This window comes from Eublepharis macularius, chromosome 17, assembly GCF_028583425.1.
Source record: "Eublepharis macularius isolate TG4126 chromosome 17, MPM_Emac_v1.0, whole genome shotgun sequence".
Taxonomy (NCBI): domain Eukaryota; kingdom Metazoa; phylum Chordata; class Lepidosauria; order Squamata; family Eublepharidae; genus Eublepharis; species Eublepharis macularius.
Genome location: NC_072806.1, coordinates 18,452,556 through 18,470,488, shown reverse-complemented (window position 1 = coordinate 18,470,488; position 17,933 = coordinate 18,452,556). Strand labels below are relative to the sequence as shown.

Here is a 17,933-nt window from a genome sequence, read left to right as displayed (position 1 = left end):
TCTGGAATTACAGATGATCTCCAGGCAACACAGATTAATTCCTCTGAAGAAAATGGTTACTTTGGAATGTGGGCTCTATGGCATTTATAACACTGCTGAGGTCCCTCCCCTCCTCAAACCCTGCCCTCCCCCTAACTCCACCCCCAAAATCTCCCCCAACCCAGACCTGGCAATCCTAGTTTATTATGGGTTGAAAAGGCACGAGGGTGGGAGTGGGTAATCAAACAAATTAAAGAAAGTACTGAAGCCAAGCCTAGACATCTCTACAAGAGACAGGGTGGTACAGTAATCAGACTGGGATTAAGGAGACCCAGATTTAAATTCCTGCTCCCTCCCGCTTCGCACCAAGAGTAGGATGCGAACTGGAATCCGCAACTACAGAAATGACAGCACTGCTCAAATGTGATATGGACATCACCTCGCCAGTTTTTCAATGGAAATCCCTTCTCATGCCAAATCCTACAGCATATACCAGAATTTGAGGTCACTTCCTTGGTAAAGCCCCAGTGCTGCCGCTGGCTCAGCAGCTGCCTGAACCATGTCGGGGCAACAGTCTCACCTCACTGTCCTCATGAATCTCAATGCTGCCTTGAGCAGGATACCGCTGCTTCCTTAAAGAGGCCCTATACAGTTCTCCTGAAATCAGAAAAAAGAGAGAGAAAACTCTGTATTGATTAAAACCTTTTTAAAAACCCTTTCATCACATCTGGTTGCAGCACCAGCATTGCAAAACCCCGCAGGACAGGCTGTTCCATTCTCTTTTAGAGTGGGGCCTGGGGTTGGTAACTGGTCGGTTTTCCACCGGCATGACCATAGCCAGGTAAAGGCTCTTTTCATAATGAATGAAATAGGAGAGAGTCTGTTTTTCTAAAAAAAAAATGTTAAGTGCATTTTAAAGCAAAGCTGTATGGTCTTAAAGGCATACTTGCAAGCAATTGTAAATGTTTCATTTTTTGCACAAGCTTTTCTTTGCCTCAGAAGCCATTTCTCTAAATACTGTAGCTGTCTTTGGCTGTGTTTTGTTTTCCTTTCTCTCCTGATAGCCCCTCAGCAAGGGTGGGGAAGGAGAGAGCTGTGTACCACAGAAGAATTAATATAGTTGCCTCCATCTTTTGACCCTTCACCTTGTTGCTGGGCTCACACAAGCTCCTCTTGAGATCCACTCCTTGACATGCTTCTGAGAAACGGAGCCTGCCCCTTCCCAAATATGTGTTTTCCAATCCTAGTGAGAACTACATGTCACATGTTATTCTGTGACTGAAAATAAGTCTTAAAATTAACATTAAATGCTGTGGGAAGAGGAGGAGCTTTTAAATCTTGCCCCTGTGCAGTTTTCCCACCCCCCAAAATCTGCTACCTTCACAAGCATGCAATAGGATTTGCTTATTTCAAGGATTTAAATCTTAGATTACCAAGGGAGGCTAACAGTAATAGATATAAATATTAATAAAGTCCTCAATATTTGTATTGAGCTGATAAAATCCCAGAATGCTAGAATGGAATGTACTACTTCAGACTACAACTGGGGAACGCCATTTTAAAGGCTCATTTAAAAATCCACGCAAACAGAGAACGAGCACATCAGGGAATGGGCTGGGCTAGAACCTGTCAACCTGAGGTGACAGTTTTTTTCCTTTCAGGGAATGTTTTATTTAGTAGCCTTCAAAATGGGGCTACCATCCCTCACAGTCCTAAAATGACAGAGAGCCCTGTAGCTAATGCCACAGAAGTTTATCACCTCATTCTGATGTTTGGATAAGCCAAGTTTGCTCAAGCACTGCAGCCAATCCCCAAGAAAATCACGTTGAAGTTAGTCAGCGCTTTCAGAAAAAAAATCAGGTCCTCCACAGTCAAACTATAAAATCATCTCAGTTTCCCTTAACTAAAATTCTAGCTTTTAAACTGCGCAAGAAAGGCAAGCAGACAGAAGCCAAACGCGGCAGGAATCAATATAAAAAGAACTCCAGCCTCACTGTTTTGAAAACAGGCTCTTCCAACTGCCGTTTTGAGCCACTTGGAAACGACAGCCCCACAGGCAAGCCCTCGTTTCAAATCAGTGCCCCATTTTTTTTTTTAGGGAAAAGGACATTGGCTTTCTGTCATCGGCATGTAGGGACAAGGCATCAAAACTAGAATCTGACTTTCCCCCAGCACATCAGTCGAGCAGCGCAGACTCAAATTGGATGTTAAGATGCCTGGCAGGCAGTAAGTTCCCCGCTGCGCATGGCTTCTCTATTTAGTGCTCCGGCCAATGTGTACAACAGAGACAGCACTAAGGGAAGAGACAGGCATGGTCTCTCGACAGGGTAGAGCTGATTCACAATTATGTCTCTTGGAAGTACACCCATGAAAATATGAAGTATGAATTAATAGCGGGGACACAGTATAGTGTTTGCAAACATGTGCGCAACAAGCTCACATGTGTTTGCTAGCCAGGAACAAGTGGGGCTCCCAGGTGAGCGTCCCTTTCAGTGACAATCTCAGCTTTGCACTGTGCCCAGGGTTCATTTCAAAAGACAAAGATCCCCAGGGTTGGAGCTCAATGCCCCAAACTGGCCAATATTAGGACAAATTGAGGAAGGAAGGTATGCCTTTTTACCTAACACCTGAGAATGGCCAGATGGGTACAGCTACACACTCCTTTACACACGCACGCACACACACACACACACACAAATTAAAAGATTTGCACCTGAGCAATACAGATTCTGGGCCAAGAAAATCTCATTGAGCAGTTTATATAGGTCATCAAAGGCAGGAAAGATATGTGGTTTACACTGCGATTTTGTTTTACTGTTTTGCATAATTTATTCTGGCTTTGCTAGGGAAGAGCTATCCAGGGCCCAACCATATTCACCATCTGTCTGGCTTCCGAGATTTCAGTAGACACATGCTTTCAAAGCATTTTCAGGCAGCCATGTGGGTGACTAACGTGCTTTTAAAAAAGAAGCGAAATTAAGATTTTTAGGAAGCAAAACTGGGAAGGAGACCCAGGCACGCTGCTATGAGCTCCTTACTGGAAAGGTGGGGTAAAAATGCAACAGACAGAATTCCGGCACAGTGCAAATCAGTTTCTGACTGTCTGGCCTCATAGGAGTGTTGTCAGAATGAAACGGAAAAAAAAGCGGGGGGGACTCAGCCCAAAATAGTGAGTGAAATGAGAGGGTCAAGCTAACTATACCAAAATATTACAAAATGACAAATATTCATTATAGACTGTACACATGAACAGCAATTAATTTTTTTTTAAAGTCTGAATATCAGATTGCATAACAAATACATTGCAGGTTATAATATTTCATATACAATGATAGATTTACCCAATGACCAAAAATAAGTACATACAGATTTATAAAATCTCACAAACAATCGATGGACTACCCAATAACAAACAGACCATATGCGTTTTGGCCCCTAAAGGCCTTCCTCAGTGGTCAATGCAATATTTATACAAAATAAATAATATACAAAAACACACACACATATCCAGGAATATAGTAAGCCAATAACAAAATGAAGAACCAGGTGTTGCTTTCTTAAATGATGCGTGGTTACTTTAAGGTTTATACATGACACCATGGATGGACTCTCATGGCAACTTCACCCGCACATCTGCGTGTTCTGCTCAATGTTATTCTAAAGATAAATGTTGCGCAACAACTGGTGTAAAGTATCCATTGTCACTGGATGTGTGAAAACTCCATCAAAAGTTGCAATCAAATGGCCAGAATGATCAACACAAGGCCCCGAAGACTCTGAATGCCCAATAAAACACACTCCAAAGGAAACCAACCCATCATTATTAAAATTCTCTCAATCTCTTGAGGTCTTAACTACACTTTATATTCATCCTGGGTATGCCCTAGGTTCTACCAAAGCAAAGGGCGGATACCGGGTTTTTGTGGGGTCAGAATGTAGACTGGGGCCCCTCCCTTTCCCCTTTGGTACCATGTCTTCCTCTGCTAGCCACTCCTCTTCCCCACACTACCCCTTTCTCTACACTTGCTGGGTTGGTCAGTGGGAACGGGGCGAGGTAAGGATAGGCCATGGCTGCTTTGCCTGGCCTCATTGCTTCTGACTGGCAGCACCAAAGCAAAGCCACGTGTTACCAGCAAGGCACCTGCTTCCACTATGTTACACAGGCGCATCCTTGTCTGGCCCTCCACTGGCCTAGTCAGCGGGCGCACATTAACCCAACATTCTTTCTCCATTAGGCTAAGAACATGCAGGATGTGGGGTTCCTTTTGCCCTGGCCTTTGCGCCATGATTTTCTCAGTTCTTCCCCACACTTGTCTTTTGCCAAAGAAACAGCTGTGGAATCTGATGGGTAAGACATGAGTGTCTTATTTACTTAGGACAGCAATCAGGACTATTCGCCCCCCTCCCCCTCCACACCTGTCTGCATAGCCCGTTTGTATGCTGACACCATGCCAGCTTGCGCAATGGACCTCATGGACTGGGTTCCAGTGGCTTCTGTCTGAGGACAGACCTATACACATGCATATGGGACAGTAAAGAGTCTGGTAGCACCTTTAAGACTAATCAACTTTATTGTAGCATAAGCTTTCGAGAGCCACAGCTCTCTTCGTCAAATGCATGACAAGGGGCAGCGTGAGTTAGTGGTTAGAGTATCCGACTAGGATTAGAGAGATTTACATTTAAATTCCCATGTGTTTAAAAAAGTTTTCTGATCACATTGGCCAAAGGCTTTGTGAGTACTAACTGAAAGAAGAAGGACTTCCATTATTTCATTGGGCATCAGTCATAGAACAGGTAGAACAGAGTGATTAAAGAGGTATCCTAAACAGGTCTACCCAGAATCCTCCTCTGGTCTATTCAATGGCTCTTACTCCCAGGAAATGGTTTTTAGGATTGCACTGAGAGAGGTGCATGCTGAGAGATGAAAGCCGTCAATTCAAATCTTGCCTTTCTGTCACAAGCCTCTGGGATAGTGTGAGGAAACTATACTGGCCTTCCTTACAGGGTTACTGTCAGCATTACCAAGAGATACTGTGCAGCAAAAACACTTAGAACAATTAAAGAATGTCCTATATGTATTTCAATTACTGCCATAATTCGTAATATTAATCACATTTCACACATCGCTGGTTAATTTCATCCCAGACTCATCTGATCTAGACTCTATGCCTTTTGATACAATCCCATTTAATTTACCAGCTGTCATAATACTATTTACAATTTAGCAACCATAAATTAATAAGGAGATGTTAAGGTAGATACAGCTCTAAACTCGGCGGGATCCATGTTTGGCTTTTGTACAAAAGCATTTCACAAACTGCTAAGTCAACATTTTAAAAGCAGCAGAGAAAAAATAATTAGCAATTACTTTAAATAGCTCTGTTAAGACTACCTAGATGGTAACCAACATCACCATGTTCCCTTCTGTTTGGTTTTATGAGGGGACGTCTATGTTTTCCTCATTGAGCTAGGCCAGCAAATCTGGACTCTCACCTGCTACCTTTCCGATGTGAAGCAGACCCCAGCTAGGTAAGACTTGTTGCTTAACTCAAAGAGGGTTTGGGCTTCCTCAGCCGTATCAGTTTCCCAAGCTTCTTTACTGAAGAAAAAGGGATTAGTTTGCAGCAACTGCCCAATATACACCCACCTTTGTCAACTGAGGCCCTGATATCCAGCTACAGAGAGTCATTTCCTGCATCAGAGCTGAAATCTTTGAAACGACATGAATGAAAGATGCTGCTGACATTAGAGGCCAGGTACCAAAGGGCGCAGCCAAAGGGATTTTCCCTTGGATGAAGCCTGGATATCAGTTTCGGGGGTTGACATTAGATTGCTCTTTGGTATGTCCCTTCAGGTTAGCTTAATATTAGGAAAGGTTGTCTCTCTGGATGTAAGATTGCTGTTCCTACTTTCTGGATGTATAGGGTTGAAGAATGCTGGCAGAAGGACTGGTCTCCTAACAGCAAGCAACTGGTTGTGTTACTGTTGCTGACAATTAAATCTTAGGATCAAGTTTTACCTTTTTTCCCAGTTCTGTGTTGTTTTAAAAAAAAATTAAATTCAGCCTTCCATCAGCCCAGCCTCCTCCTCAGCCACCTTCAAGATTTAATTGGGGCAAGACAAGAACTGCCCTGACCTGGATAGCCCAGGTAAGCCTGATCTCATCAGATTTCAGAAGCTAAGCAGGGTTAGCCTTAGTTAGTAACTGGATGGGAGACCTCTAGTGAAGACCAGGGTTGCAAGCAATGGCAAACCACCTCAGTTAATCTCTTGCCTTGAAAACTGCAGCAGGGGTCATCACTATCAAGAAGCACGGGGAGGGGGGGGTCTGCCGCTTCCGCCCACAGCAGGGGGGAAACACGCACAGAGCTCCGCATCTTTGTTAAACAGAACTTTACAAAACTGTCAATGAGAGACTGCTCTCACATTAGTCTCAATAGCTGCCACCAGTCCTTTTAATCTATCCCAAGGCATAGGAACAAAAGGACAAATCCCCAGGCCCATCAGGGAACTAAACAGAAGGTCTACCTTGCAAGGGTGACTTGCAAGCAGAGTTTCTTAAACCAAGAGTAACTGGTAGGTGGTTCAAGAGTCAAGACACCAATTTAGCCTTTTGAGGTTTCAGAGTCAAGAATAGTGCCAGATCTAGGGGCATGGGCACCCGGTGCAAACCTTGCCCAGGCGCTCTGTGCACAGCACGCACATGCTCCTGGCGCTGTGTGATGATGTCACTTTCATGACGTCATCACGCAGGGCAGGAGGCATGCCCACCTGCGTGGCAAGCTGGCTGCCCCAGCGCCCAGTGAACCGTGGAGCTAGTGGCGGCGCGGGTGTGCCCTGGGGCAGCCGGCTGGCTTGCCGCATGCACAGGACCTCCTAGCCCTGCGCTCAGCCACCCACGCAGCAAGCCAGCTGCTCCAGTGCACACCCTCGCCGCCACCAGCTCCGTGGCTCACCATGAGCTGGGGCGGCCAGCTTGCCATGAGCGCAGGGCTAGGAGGCCCTCCACGCTGTTCGCGTGCCCCGCTGCCCTGTGCCGCCCGCGTGGCAAGCCAGCCACTCCAGCGCTCGGTGAGCTGCCGAGCTGGTGGCAGCAGCGAGGGAGTGCGCTGGGGCAGCTGGCTTGCCATGCTGGTGGCTGAGCACAAGGCTGGGAGGTCCTGCACGCACGGCAAGCCAGCTGCCCCATTGGCGGGGCTGGCGAGGGTCTCCCAACCCTGCACTCAGCCTCGCGGCAAGCCACCGCACGTTCCCGGGCGGCTGGCAGCCGCGCCCGGCACCCCCTCTTTGGCAGTGCCAGGGACAGGCTACCCCCCCTTGATCCAACCCTGGTCAAGAACCATACAAGATAAAAAATATAATTATTTATCTAAGGTGCAAAGATATTCAAAAAGACAAGGTAGTGGGGATAAAAATAACAAAACCTTAGCTTTTAAGCTCTTGTACGTACCAGTAGTTCCAGAAGGCAAAACACGAGTTAGGCACAGGTGCAAATAACAGTTTCTTGCATAGAGACAGACCGGACCTTTGTTGTTCAGATCCATGACAGGAGTCACAAGGATGGTTGCAGAGGGACAGCCATCCTGCAGAAGACTCGAGAGCTAACTTAGAGTCAGAATCCTTGACTCTCCATGTTGCTAACACATTTCATGGGTTTGGGGACTTAATTGGCTCAGGCCTGTTAGCCAATCAGGACCTCAAAGACTGATGTCACCATTGCTAGGGTGAACACGTGGGTGGACGGAAGTGAAACCAATCTGCAGCTTTGGTCCCAGCCTCTTTCCCACAGGTGTGAGATTCGCTTTGAGTTCAGGAATGTTAATTGGCTCAAGGCTGTACCATGGAGGCTCTTATCTCCAAGGCTGCTGTGTACTGACGCTGCTAGCAAGCTCTGTAAACTTTCTCAGGCCTTTCTTCCTGAACCAAAGTTTCAAACACGGCTACAGTTTGAATCAGAAAAGCCATTTTCTTTACCATCACAAGTCAGCTATGACTTGAGGACACTCTCCACCACCAAGACAAGAACGATAGATGAGTAACGCTGGGACTGCTTCCAGTGAATGGCTGCTTCAAAGCGAACCTCTCAGACATTAGCAGTTGTCATGGAAGATGTGATGTGAGGATGTGAGGTAACTAAGGAGTTGAAGATCGAAGCTGACCTTCTAGAAGAAACATATTCACTAACAGTTAAAGAGAGAAAGCGAGAGAGGACGGTAGGCGAAGGACTTAAATGCTAGGTAGTAAAACAACTCGGTAGAATCTCTAAGAATGAGGAGAATTTGACACAAAGCAAGTGGGCGGGGGGGGGGGGGACCAAGACCAGAAAGCCTATTTGAAGATCAGATTAATAACAACAACAACAACAACAACATTTGATTTATATACCACCCTTCAGGACAACTTAACGCCCACTCAGAGCGGTTTACAAAATATGTCATTCTTATCCCCACAACAATCACCCTGAGAGGTGGGTGGGGCTGAAAGAGCTCCGAGAAGCTGTGCCTGACCCAAGGTCACCCAGCTGGCTTCAAGCGGAGGAGTGGGGAAATCAAACCCGGTTCTCCAGATTATGCTCTTAACCACTATACCAAACTAGCTCTCAAGTTAACGAGTGCATTGAAGCTGGATGTTAATTGTGGATCTAGAAATGGAAACTGTCCTCAGAGCCCTTTTCAGCAAAATAAATATACCACAAGCCAAGAAATGGTTAGCCTCTCAGAAGAACATCTTGCTACATAACTTGGCACCATTTGCCATGATGAGCTGGGCTGATTAACCAGGTAAGCAAGCTCTTAAGAAGAAAATGAAGATGATTTTGAGCCCTTGTATGGAGCATTACTAACACAAGATCCTGCCAACTGCCACCTTGATGCTGGAGGTACGAATGGAGAGAAAATATTTCCAGCCACAGATGGCACCACAATAAAATGAGAGCCGCTGAAGGGCCTTGAGCTCTGTGGGGAAGGGAGAGAGGATTGTACAGAAAAACAGAGAAATTTCATTAGCTGCTGAAATGGAGCTGATTACAGGGGAAATTATGTGTTTTTCTATTTACCGGAGGAGCTTTAATGAGGTAAAATTATAACGAGGCTTAGCGGGACTCGCTGAACCTCCCAGGTGAGGTAACTGCTTTTTACCAGTTTTCCTTGGCAATCTTTACTTATACCATCATTACAGCAATTTATGCTAATTACATCATTATGCAAACTACGGTAACAAAGGGGGTCAAATCAAATCCCTTACAGAAGGTGGAATTCAGCAAGCATAATAGCTCACAGTTATGAAAAAAGATGGTGTTGGGGGGCTCCTAAATTTTTTAAAAAACTAACACACATCTGGGGTGGAGAGTGGGGGGGAAAGAACAAACGAGCATTTGGAGGATTGCAAGGTCTGCAATAAGCTTGAAAATGCCAGATGGAAAAGGCCTCTCTGCCAGTTTCACAATCCTATGACCTCCCTGGTAGGATCCTTCATGCCAGATGTCACATTCTGTGCTTTGCATGAAGAACGGGTATAGAATACCTAAGCCAAGCGAGGCCAATATAATAATAATAACATTCGATTTATATACCGGCATTCAGGACAACTTTGGTTTACAAAGTATGTTATTATTATCCCCACAACAATCACCCTGTGAGGTGGAGTGGAGCTGAGAGAGCTCCAAGAGAGCTGTGACTGACCCAAGGTCACCTAGCTGGCTTCAAGTGGAGGATTGAGGAATCAAATCCGGTTCTCCAGATTAGAGTCCTGCCACACTTAACCATTACACTAGACTGGCTCCCCCCCAAAAGCTCAGCAGGTCAAAGAGGGAAGGCTCTTACTGCTCTTGGGAAGAACAGGTTCAAACTCTCCAAATGCTCGTTTGTTCTTTTTTCCCCACTCTCCACTCCAGATGTATGTTAGTTTTTTAAATCATCTTTCCCTGCCTGCCTTCTATCCCCTCTTCACAATTGGGGTGGTCTCATCCGAGCCCACACATCTCCAATTCCCCGTCTGCTATTTCCACTTTTACATCTCTTCCATGATCATCCCAAAGCTAGTGCTTGCATCCTGCCTTAGACTGGGAAAAGTTCCTCTAGCCTAGAAGAACTGTATATCCATTCCCATTGGAGGAAGAGCCCTTTAAGTTGGAGGAAAGGGGTTCAAACTTTGCTCAGTGGAACTGGGAGGTTATAGGCCAGTATGTCCAAGACAGAATTTCTCACCTCCCCCCTCCCACCAATCTAAAGCCTTCTTTCTCATTGTACATGCTTCAACATCCACTGACAGTATCACCAACTTCTAGGGATGCCAGCTGCCAGTTGGGAAATTCCTGGAGACTTGGGGGGGGTAGATCCTGGAGAAGGCAGGCTTGGGGACCTCAGTGGGGTATAATGTCATAGAGTCCCCCTCCAAAGCAGCCATTTTCTCCAGGGGAAGTGTTCACTGTGGCCAGGAGATCAGTTGTAATTCTGGAGTGTCTCCAGCCACCACTTGGATTTTGGCAACCATACCCAACTACCCTGTAGCTTAAGAACAGTGGACAGGCTTTTTGCCACACACACACCATCCCTTTTGCTCTACCTACCTCTCACCTCTGGTTGAATTCCTCTTTAGAACACTACAGAAACCGCCCCCCTTCCTTCAACAAAAACTCTGGGCATCTCTCGTGATCTGCCTTTCCAGATGGCCAAAGGAATTCAAGATGTAAAATGAACAGGGAAATGGTGCAACAGGACGGGCGATGAAATCACATTAAGGGAAAACATGCAGAGGGATTGATCAACTATGAAGGCTGCTCGTATCAGTAACAGCAGCTCAGTTCTGGTGCTAATTATGCAGCCTGGGGGGGGGGGAATCCCAAGTAATTTCCAAATCCTACCCTGTCAATGAGAACCCACAGATGTGGTGGGGCCTTCCCAGGGCTTTTTTTCAGGGGGAACGCGGGGGAATGGAGTTCTGGAACCTCTTGAAAATGGTCACATGGCTGGTGGCCCCGCCCCGATCTCCAGACAGAGGGGAGTTGAGATTGCCCTCCGTGCTGGCGCGGAGGGCAATCTCAACTCCCCTCTGTCTGGAGATCAGGGGGCGGGGCCACCAGCCATGTGACCATTTTCTCCAAGGGCAACCCCCTGAGTTCCACTACCTCTTTTCCCAGAAAAAAAGCCCTGGGCCTTCCACAGAAAATGGCACAAGTGAGTTCCAAAACAAGGCCTGGAGCTACAAAACAGATGGAGTCATCCTTGCCTGTGGTTCTTCATTTGGGGCCCAAAAGACATTGTTTGTTTTCCCCCCAACTAGTCTATGAGAAAGAAAATTACATTATATATTGAAATGCTTTATGTGTGTGGGTTTGTCTTGTTTAACAAACATGCACAGACACACAGAGGCATTTAAAAAGTTGTCCACAAACTCACAAGCCATTCTGTGTAGTAACTTTCACTGAAAAGAACAGCCTTGCAAAGCTGAACTCGGGAAGATGTAAAGAAAGAGCTGCGTGAGCTGTTCAAGCAGCAAACCTTCCCGTTTCTCAAGGCCAAGTTTAGATGGAAACACTGATTGGAATGCAGGGCTCTGCCTGGACAGGAGTTCCTTTGGGATAATCTAGGGACAATCTGTTTACACAATCAACATTCTACAGTTACCATCAGACTGCAGCCATTCTCAGCTAGTCACAGTTGTCCTAAGGCTCGCCTTTCCTGATTGCTCGGGGTCGTTTACTGATCACTGTGCTCCTCTAGGGAAACCAAAACGCCACCTACCAGAGGTGTTAAACCTTGCCAAAAATTAGAAAAACAGAGTTGCAACCAATCATTTCTGTGAGTAATCCAACACCACCAAGACTACTTAAGTGGTAACAGCGAAGCTTCCTCCTAGTCCGTATGCACGTCCCTGTCCATCAAGGGAACATATGAGTAAACTGTGAAGGCAGAAGACAGCTCTTTTAATTGGAAGCCAAGGCGCAGACCTCATTTTGCATTCCAGGAGCCCCGCACGGAGTGCTTCCTAATACAGTTGTAGATAGCGAGCTGTGTCATAGCTACCGTTTATCAGATGGGGTCCAGATTTCCAGAACAGACTCAAGCTACCAAAAGATGGTGGCCTTCCTTTGGAAGCCTGCATTACTCAAGAGGACATCTCTTGCATTAAATGTTGAGCCACTGCTGTTATGCAAATGCATTATGGGGTTTCGGCACTAATATAAGCCCTTTCGTTAGATGAATCCAGGAGGGTGAGGAGAGACAGACCTAGACAGGTGGATCAGAGAAGGTGGGATAGCAGGGGGGGGGGGAACACTCACTGCCTGAATGAACAGGCTTTCATTTGTGCCACAGAGCAGAGGAAACAATATGCTAATCCTCACATGAAGAATGGAGCTTCGGATATTTACAGCATTTCCTCATTTACATTTGCAGGAAACAATTTCAGAACTGGTTTACAAAAAGCTTACCGAGAAGGACTCCTCAGATTAGAAAAACGGACACAGCACGTTCCATGGGAAACGGACCCTAATACTGCAGGATAGGACATTGACGTCCTGTCCGTGCATTGCGGTCATGAAGGCTTAGAAACCCTTTAAAAGAAGAGGGTTTAAAAACACTTCAGAGAGGGGGGGATTGTTGGGAGGTCCGAATTCTACAACAATTTTGGATTTCAAGCTGGCATGTCAAAGCCACAGAAGATAAAGAGAATTTTGCAGTGAGGCTAAAATAACAGGAACTGTAGGACGGGTGCGGGCATGCCTGATAGCCATTTTAGCCCTGACTGTTTCAATCCCTTAAGGTGTGAATTCCAAGGGAAGCAGACACAAGGCCATTTGTATCCAACCTTGCCTGTGTTGGTAGTGTTTCGCACTTTACAAAGTGGCAAACTCTGCTTGCCACTGAGTGTACCAATGGCTCCTCATCAAGAGCGTGATCAATGCATTTTTAAAACATGGGATTGTGCTCCCACGGGGCACATTTTACGGAGAGCCAGTTTGGTGTAGTGGTTATGAGCGCAGGACTCAGATCTGGAGATCCGGGTTTGATTCCCTACTCCTCTGCTTGTAGCCAGCTGGGCGACCTTGGGTCAGTCACAACTTCTAGCGCTCTCAGCCCCACCCACCTCGCAGGGTGTTTTGTTGTGGGGATAATAATGACATTGTAAACCACTCTGAGTGGGTGTTAAGACATCCTGAAGGGTGGTATATAAATCGAATGTTGTTGTTGTTGTTGTTGTTATAGTCAGGGCTCATTTTGAGGGGGAACGCACAGTTCTGGCAGTTCCCCAAAGAGGTCACATGACAGCTGGCCCCGCCTACCTGACTCTCGGCCATTTTGGGCCAGTATCAGCCTGGATTGGGGCCAAAACGGCCTGGATCAAGCCTCTGACAGGTGGTGGATCACTCTCCCACTCAGCAGCAGCCTAATCCTGACCATTTTGGACCCCTTTTCGGCCATTTTCAGCCCCTTTTTGCCATTTTGGGCCCAATTTCAGCCCTGAATGGCCAGGATTGGGTCCAAAACAGCCAGAATAGGTGATGTCAAGGGGTGTGGCACATCCAAATCAGTTATGCTAATGACACACATCTGGTGATGTCAAGGGGTGTGGCATACGCTAATGGCTTATGCTAATGAGTTCCTGCAGCTCTTTTTCTATGAAATGATCCCTGGTTATAGTATACGCAACAGTGGAATGTGCGCACTGGCTCTGCCACTGGGTTCAGTCACCACTGACCAAGCCTTAGGCAGCAAGAGGGGCAGCCGAGGCAAGGGTGGATGGGGTGCTCATACCCTCCATCTCTCAAGCATTTGGAAGCAACATGTGGTAGGGCAAGCCTGTGGGGAACCGCCTTTCAAAGGGATACTCCATACAACAGACTGCTCATATGTTTCTCAGACTTCAGGTGCCATAGCAGCACAACAAGATGAAGCTATGGGAAAAACAGCTCCAGAGGAAAGTTCGAGTCCAGGAGCACCTTTCCAGGGAATTCCAGGGAATATGCTCCTGAGAGTCAAAGCTCCCTTTGTCAGATACAGCACTTGATTCTCAAAAGCTTATATACCCTGGAAAATCTTGTTGGTCTTTCAGGTGCTACTGGACCTGAAAGCCAATGGCAGGGCAAAGGCTTTGCTATACACTGAAGCTGTGTGAAGGGACTGTGAAATGCCAGAAGGGAAACTTCAGCCCAGCTCTCCAGGTCCATGCCCGGCTCAGGAAGGCAGCTCCAGCCCATTTCCACCCTTCTCTGCCCTCTGGTTGCGCTCCCAGTTTTAGTCTAGAGAGGTGAAATTGATAGAGCCTTCGGGGAGGCGAAGATGAAATTAACAAACCCTCTGAGAAGCGATCTCCGCCGACTCTGTTTTTTTAAATTATGCTTCCCAGCTAACATCGTGTCTCCCTACACTTGACGAACATGTGCCGAGACATCTCGTGTAAACTATGAGGTATGAAGCACTTCAAGCAGAACAGAAGCACTTGTGTCAGGCCAGAGATCAGGTGAACGGATCAGAAGCAGGCAGCGGTTCTGGAAGATATGGCCGAGGCAGCGTTGGCTCAAGCTGACAAACCAGGATCCATGAGAGACAGTCCAGAGATAAGTAAAAGCAGAATTAAGATCAGTGAGGGATCATGATCGGGAACACGGTTCTCAAGGGGAAGGCAAATCTTGGGGCCAAACACTGACAGCCGAAGGATTGAACAGCAATAGCTGTTTCTGTGCTACCAACACTTTGGCCAGATGGAAGGGACAAAGCCTAGAGGAAGCAGCTTTACCTCCAGGACAGAACTCATTGGTCCCTTTGTGCTGAGTCACACATTCCATAAGAGGGAATTAAAAGGCCGCAGAGGCAGCGGGGAGAACATAGAATCAAAGTCGAGTCCTGGGGAACAGAAAGTACAGAGAGATTTTGCAAGAGTCAACAATGCAATCCAAAGACCCCGAAAAGCCTCTTTAAAACTGGCTTTCCTAAGCTGTGAAAAAACTTTCCACTGAGTTGCCAGCTGGCTCTTTTCAAAGCCCTCATGCTGCTTGCACAGCCAGACAGCTCTGTACTTTTGCCTCCACAACAGATCAACAGTGCAATGGAGGCTTTCTTCAAAAGGGGAGATAAATTGCCCAAAGGCACACAGAGGGCAAGGAGGCCTTTTCATCTTTTAAGATTTCTCATTTCTGGGCAGGAAAGGAGAAAGCAGAGACTTTTCAAATGCCAATTTGCCCTGGGCTTGTCTATGCTAAAAGCCAATACTGGTTTCAGGGCACTTGAACTTCTCCCGAATAATCCCAGGGACTGCAGTTTGGAGAATCTCAGCCTCTTTGCTCATTCCCCCACTCCCAACTACAATTCCCAAATTTCCCTGGGAAGACAGAATGACTATTCAATCAGTTCAGCTCTGTCGTGCGGATTTCAATTATGCCCTTCACATCCTTCCAGTACCAACTACGCAATGCTTAGTTTGTAAAACCGAAGAGGTTCAAACTTTTAGAAAAGTTGCAAATCTTCGACCAGGAAGTTTATCTCTCTAAGGTTAGATATACAGAAGCTTGCTGTAGTTACATATACAAGCAAAAACGGGGCTTTTGGAAAACAGGAAGGCCTGGATAAAAACTATGCTCAGATCCGCAAAGGACTACCGTACTCAGCATGGCAAGGAGCTGCTGCCATTCTTGAGGACAAGGCAATAATGAGGAGGCTCTACCCGAAAAGATCTGGAGTGCCCATTTGGAAGAAGAGTTACGTGGCAGACCTTCTTGTTGCTTGAGGTCTTTTTGAGAGTCTAGGAGAGCATTTGGTCGAATCTGTTCAGACTGATTCAGACCCCAAAGCAGAAGACAAGACTGAAGGATGACTCAAACTACACTTGGCCTACACTGGAACATACAATTCAACCACAAAAAGCAGCTGGGGAGAGCGGGAAGAAGAGCTATGATACAGATCGGGGCTCTAGCAAAGAAGGGGGAGATTTAGCTGTCCTTTCAGCACTGTTTTCCTAATCAGAAATTCCCACAAGGGGCTTTTAGCTCAGGTAGGTTTAAAAAAAAAGAAGTGCTTGTATTGTGCCTGTCTTTTTTTCTATATTGAAACTAAAAAATATTTTTCTATGTTGAGGCTAAAACAAAGGAGTTAAGCCTTCCTTTGCTGAGCGTTGAGGTCCCAGTTGATCACTCTAGCACTCCGTGCCCACCTGTAGCTACTTTTTGCAGCCAAGTTTCACATTATGGGTTTCCACCACATGTAACTTGGCCCCTATAGCCCCTGCCAGATGGTATGTCCAAGCATGCCCAGCAGTGGAGGATGACAGTGCCCCCATTCTTTGATAAAGGGAATCAACAGCTTCTGGCTTGCGGGAAGGTGCACATTCAATGCCCAATGAGGTTGCCTTTCAGCTCTATCATTCTAACTTTTTTTTTTTAAAGCATGCTAAAATTATAGAGGAAAGCCACCACATCACAGCCTCATTCCGGGGAAGGGACTCCTCTTATTCTCACATTCCCATAAGAAATCAGCCTGCTTTTCTACCATCTGTTGCACTGTTACAGGCTGTTTATAATAACAAATCTGTCAAAGAGAAATAAACTTGCACGCAGTTGCTCACATATGCTTTCTATTAACAAATTATAAAAGAATATTTAAAGTTAACCAAAGGCTGAGACACTTGCTGGCTGCTAAGATGCAGGGATGTAAGAGGAAAATTAGACACAGGAGAGGGGGGGGGGGTGGCGGCTCGATGGCAGGGCATCTGCTTGGCATGCAGAAGGTTCCAGGTTCGACCCCCGGCAGCTCTAGTTAAAAGGCTAAAGTAGAGCAAGGGATGAGAAGAACTCATTGGGGAACCTGGAGAGCTGCTGCCCGTCAAACTGGTTAGATAGTAGTGAGCTTGACGGGCCAGCGGTTTGACTGTGTCTGCAGAGATGCCTTTGGTATCACAGTGGGCCCTGACGGGCTTTCTATGGAGCTTTGAAACACTACTGCGGGATAAGAGAAAGTGGAGTTTTGTCTGCCACTTTTGTTTATCACAGCGTGACTGACATGTAATCAAGAGCCTTTGAACCTGGCTCGACTATGATTCACGGCAGCAATGGAAATCCAGAGAACCCCCAAGGCCTCTTCCTTCTCAATTATAGCACCAGACGCAGACAGACAGGCAGAAAGAGAAGGGAGACTGCAAAGATACGGATCTCCCCTCCCACTGAAGGTGCAAGCTTCAGCATCTTTCAGAAATAATAACTGTATGGGGTCCAACGTTCCTTTAGGGAAGGCTGGAGGAATTTCAGTGACTATGATGAGGCTTCCATTTTGCTCTGCTGGGTCGCCCACCCCACCACCCTTTTGGTACCTGCCCTGAGATTTCAGAGTCAGTGATTGGTCTGGGAGCCCTTTGCCCCGTTGACTTCCCTGGTAGTTTAACCCATGCGAGGACAAACAGGAAAGACATTTCTCTGATGGCCACTTGAGTATTACCAGAGTGAGTGTAGAGGAGCAAGAGAAAAAGACATTCATGGTCACCTGTTAGCGACTGAACACAAATCTGTAAATCAGAGAACGTTTGCAACGCTATAAATAATCAACTGTATAATCCCCAAAGACAAGACTAAAACCAAGCCTGATTTTTGCCTCCAGATGGCCTCAGAAAAGAGCATTACGGAGGATTTAAACCCAGTTGGTATTTGTGTTTTCAGGCATTAGGCTCTGTTAGAACGACAAGCGCCAAAAAAGGAAATATGAGACTCACGTTGCTTCTCCTGCAGAACACCGGATGAGCAAAACGAAGGGTCTTCGCCTACCGAAAGGAGAAAGGGTAGCAAGGTTAGCATCTCCTTGAAGGCGCCAACTGTCACCTGGTTCTGCCCACTGCATAACAAAGGGCCCATCGTCTGCCCTCCCCATTGCTTTTGGAGGTTGGTAGCAGATTTGGTCCACCAATGGCCTTCTCCAGCCTCCGTCTTCCACCTCAGCGATGCTGCCCCTTGTGGCCACATCAGTAGCATTTGT

The 17,933-nt window shown here is 46.5% G+C and overlaps 1 protein-coding gene across 1 annotated transcript in view; it reads right to left on the bottom strand.

The window, feature by feature from the left end:
• Positions 1-17,933, bottom strand: part of PITPNM3 (PITPNM family member 3) — a 118,228-nt gene that overhangs the window by 35,544 nt on the left and 64,751 nt on the right. The window contains exons 4-5 of the mRNA XM_055001601.1: positions 17,674-17,721; positions 560-636 (exon numbers count right to left, since the gene is read on the bottom strand). Of these exons, the coding sequence (XP_054857576.1) occupies positions 560-636; positions 17,674-17,721 (125 nt within the window). The remainder of the gene's footprint in view (positions 1-559; positions 637-17,673; positions 17,722-17,933) is intronic.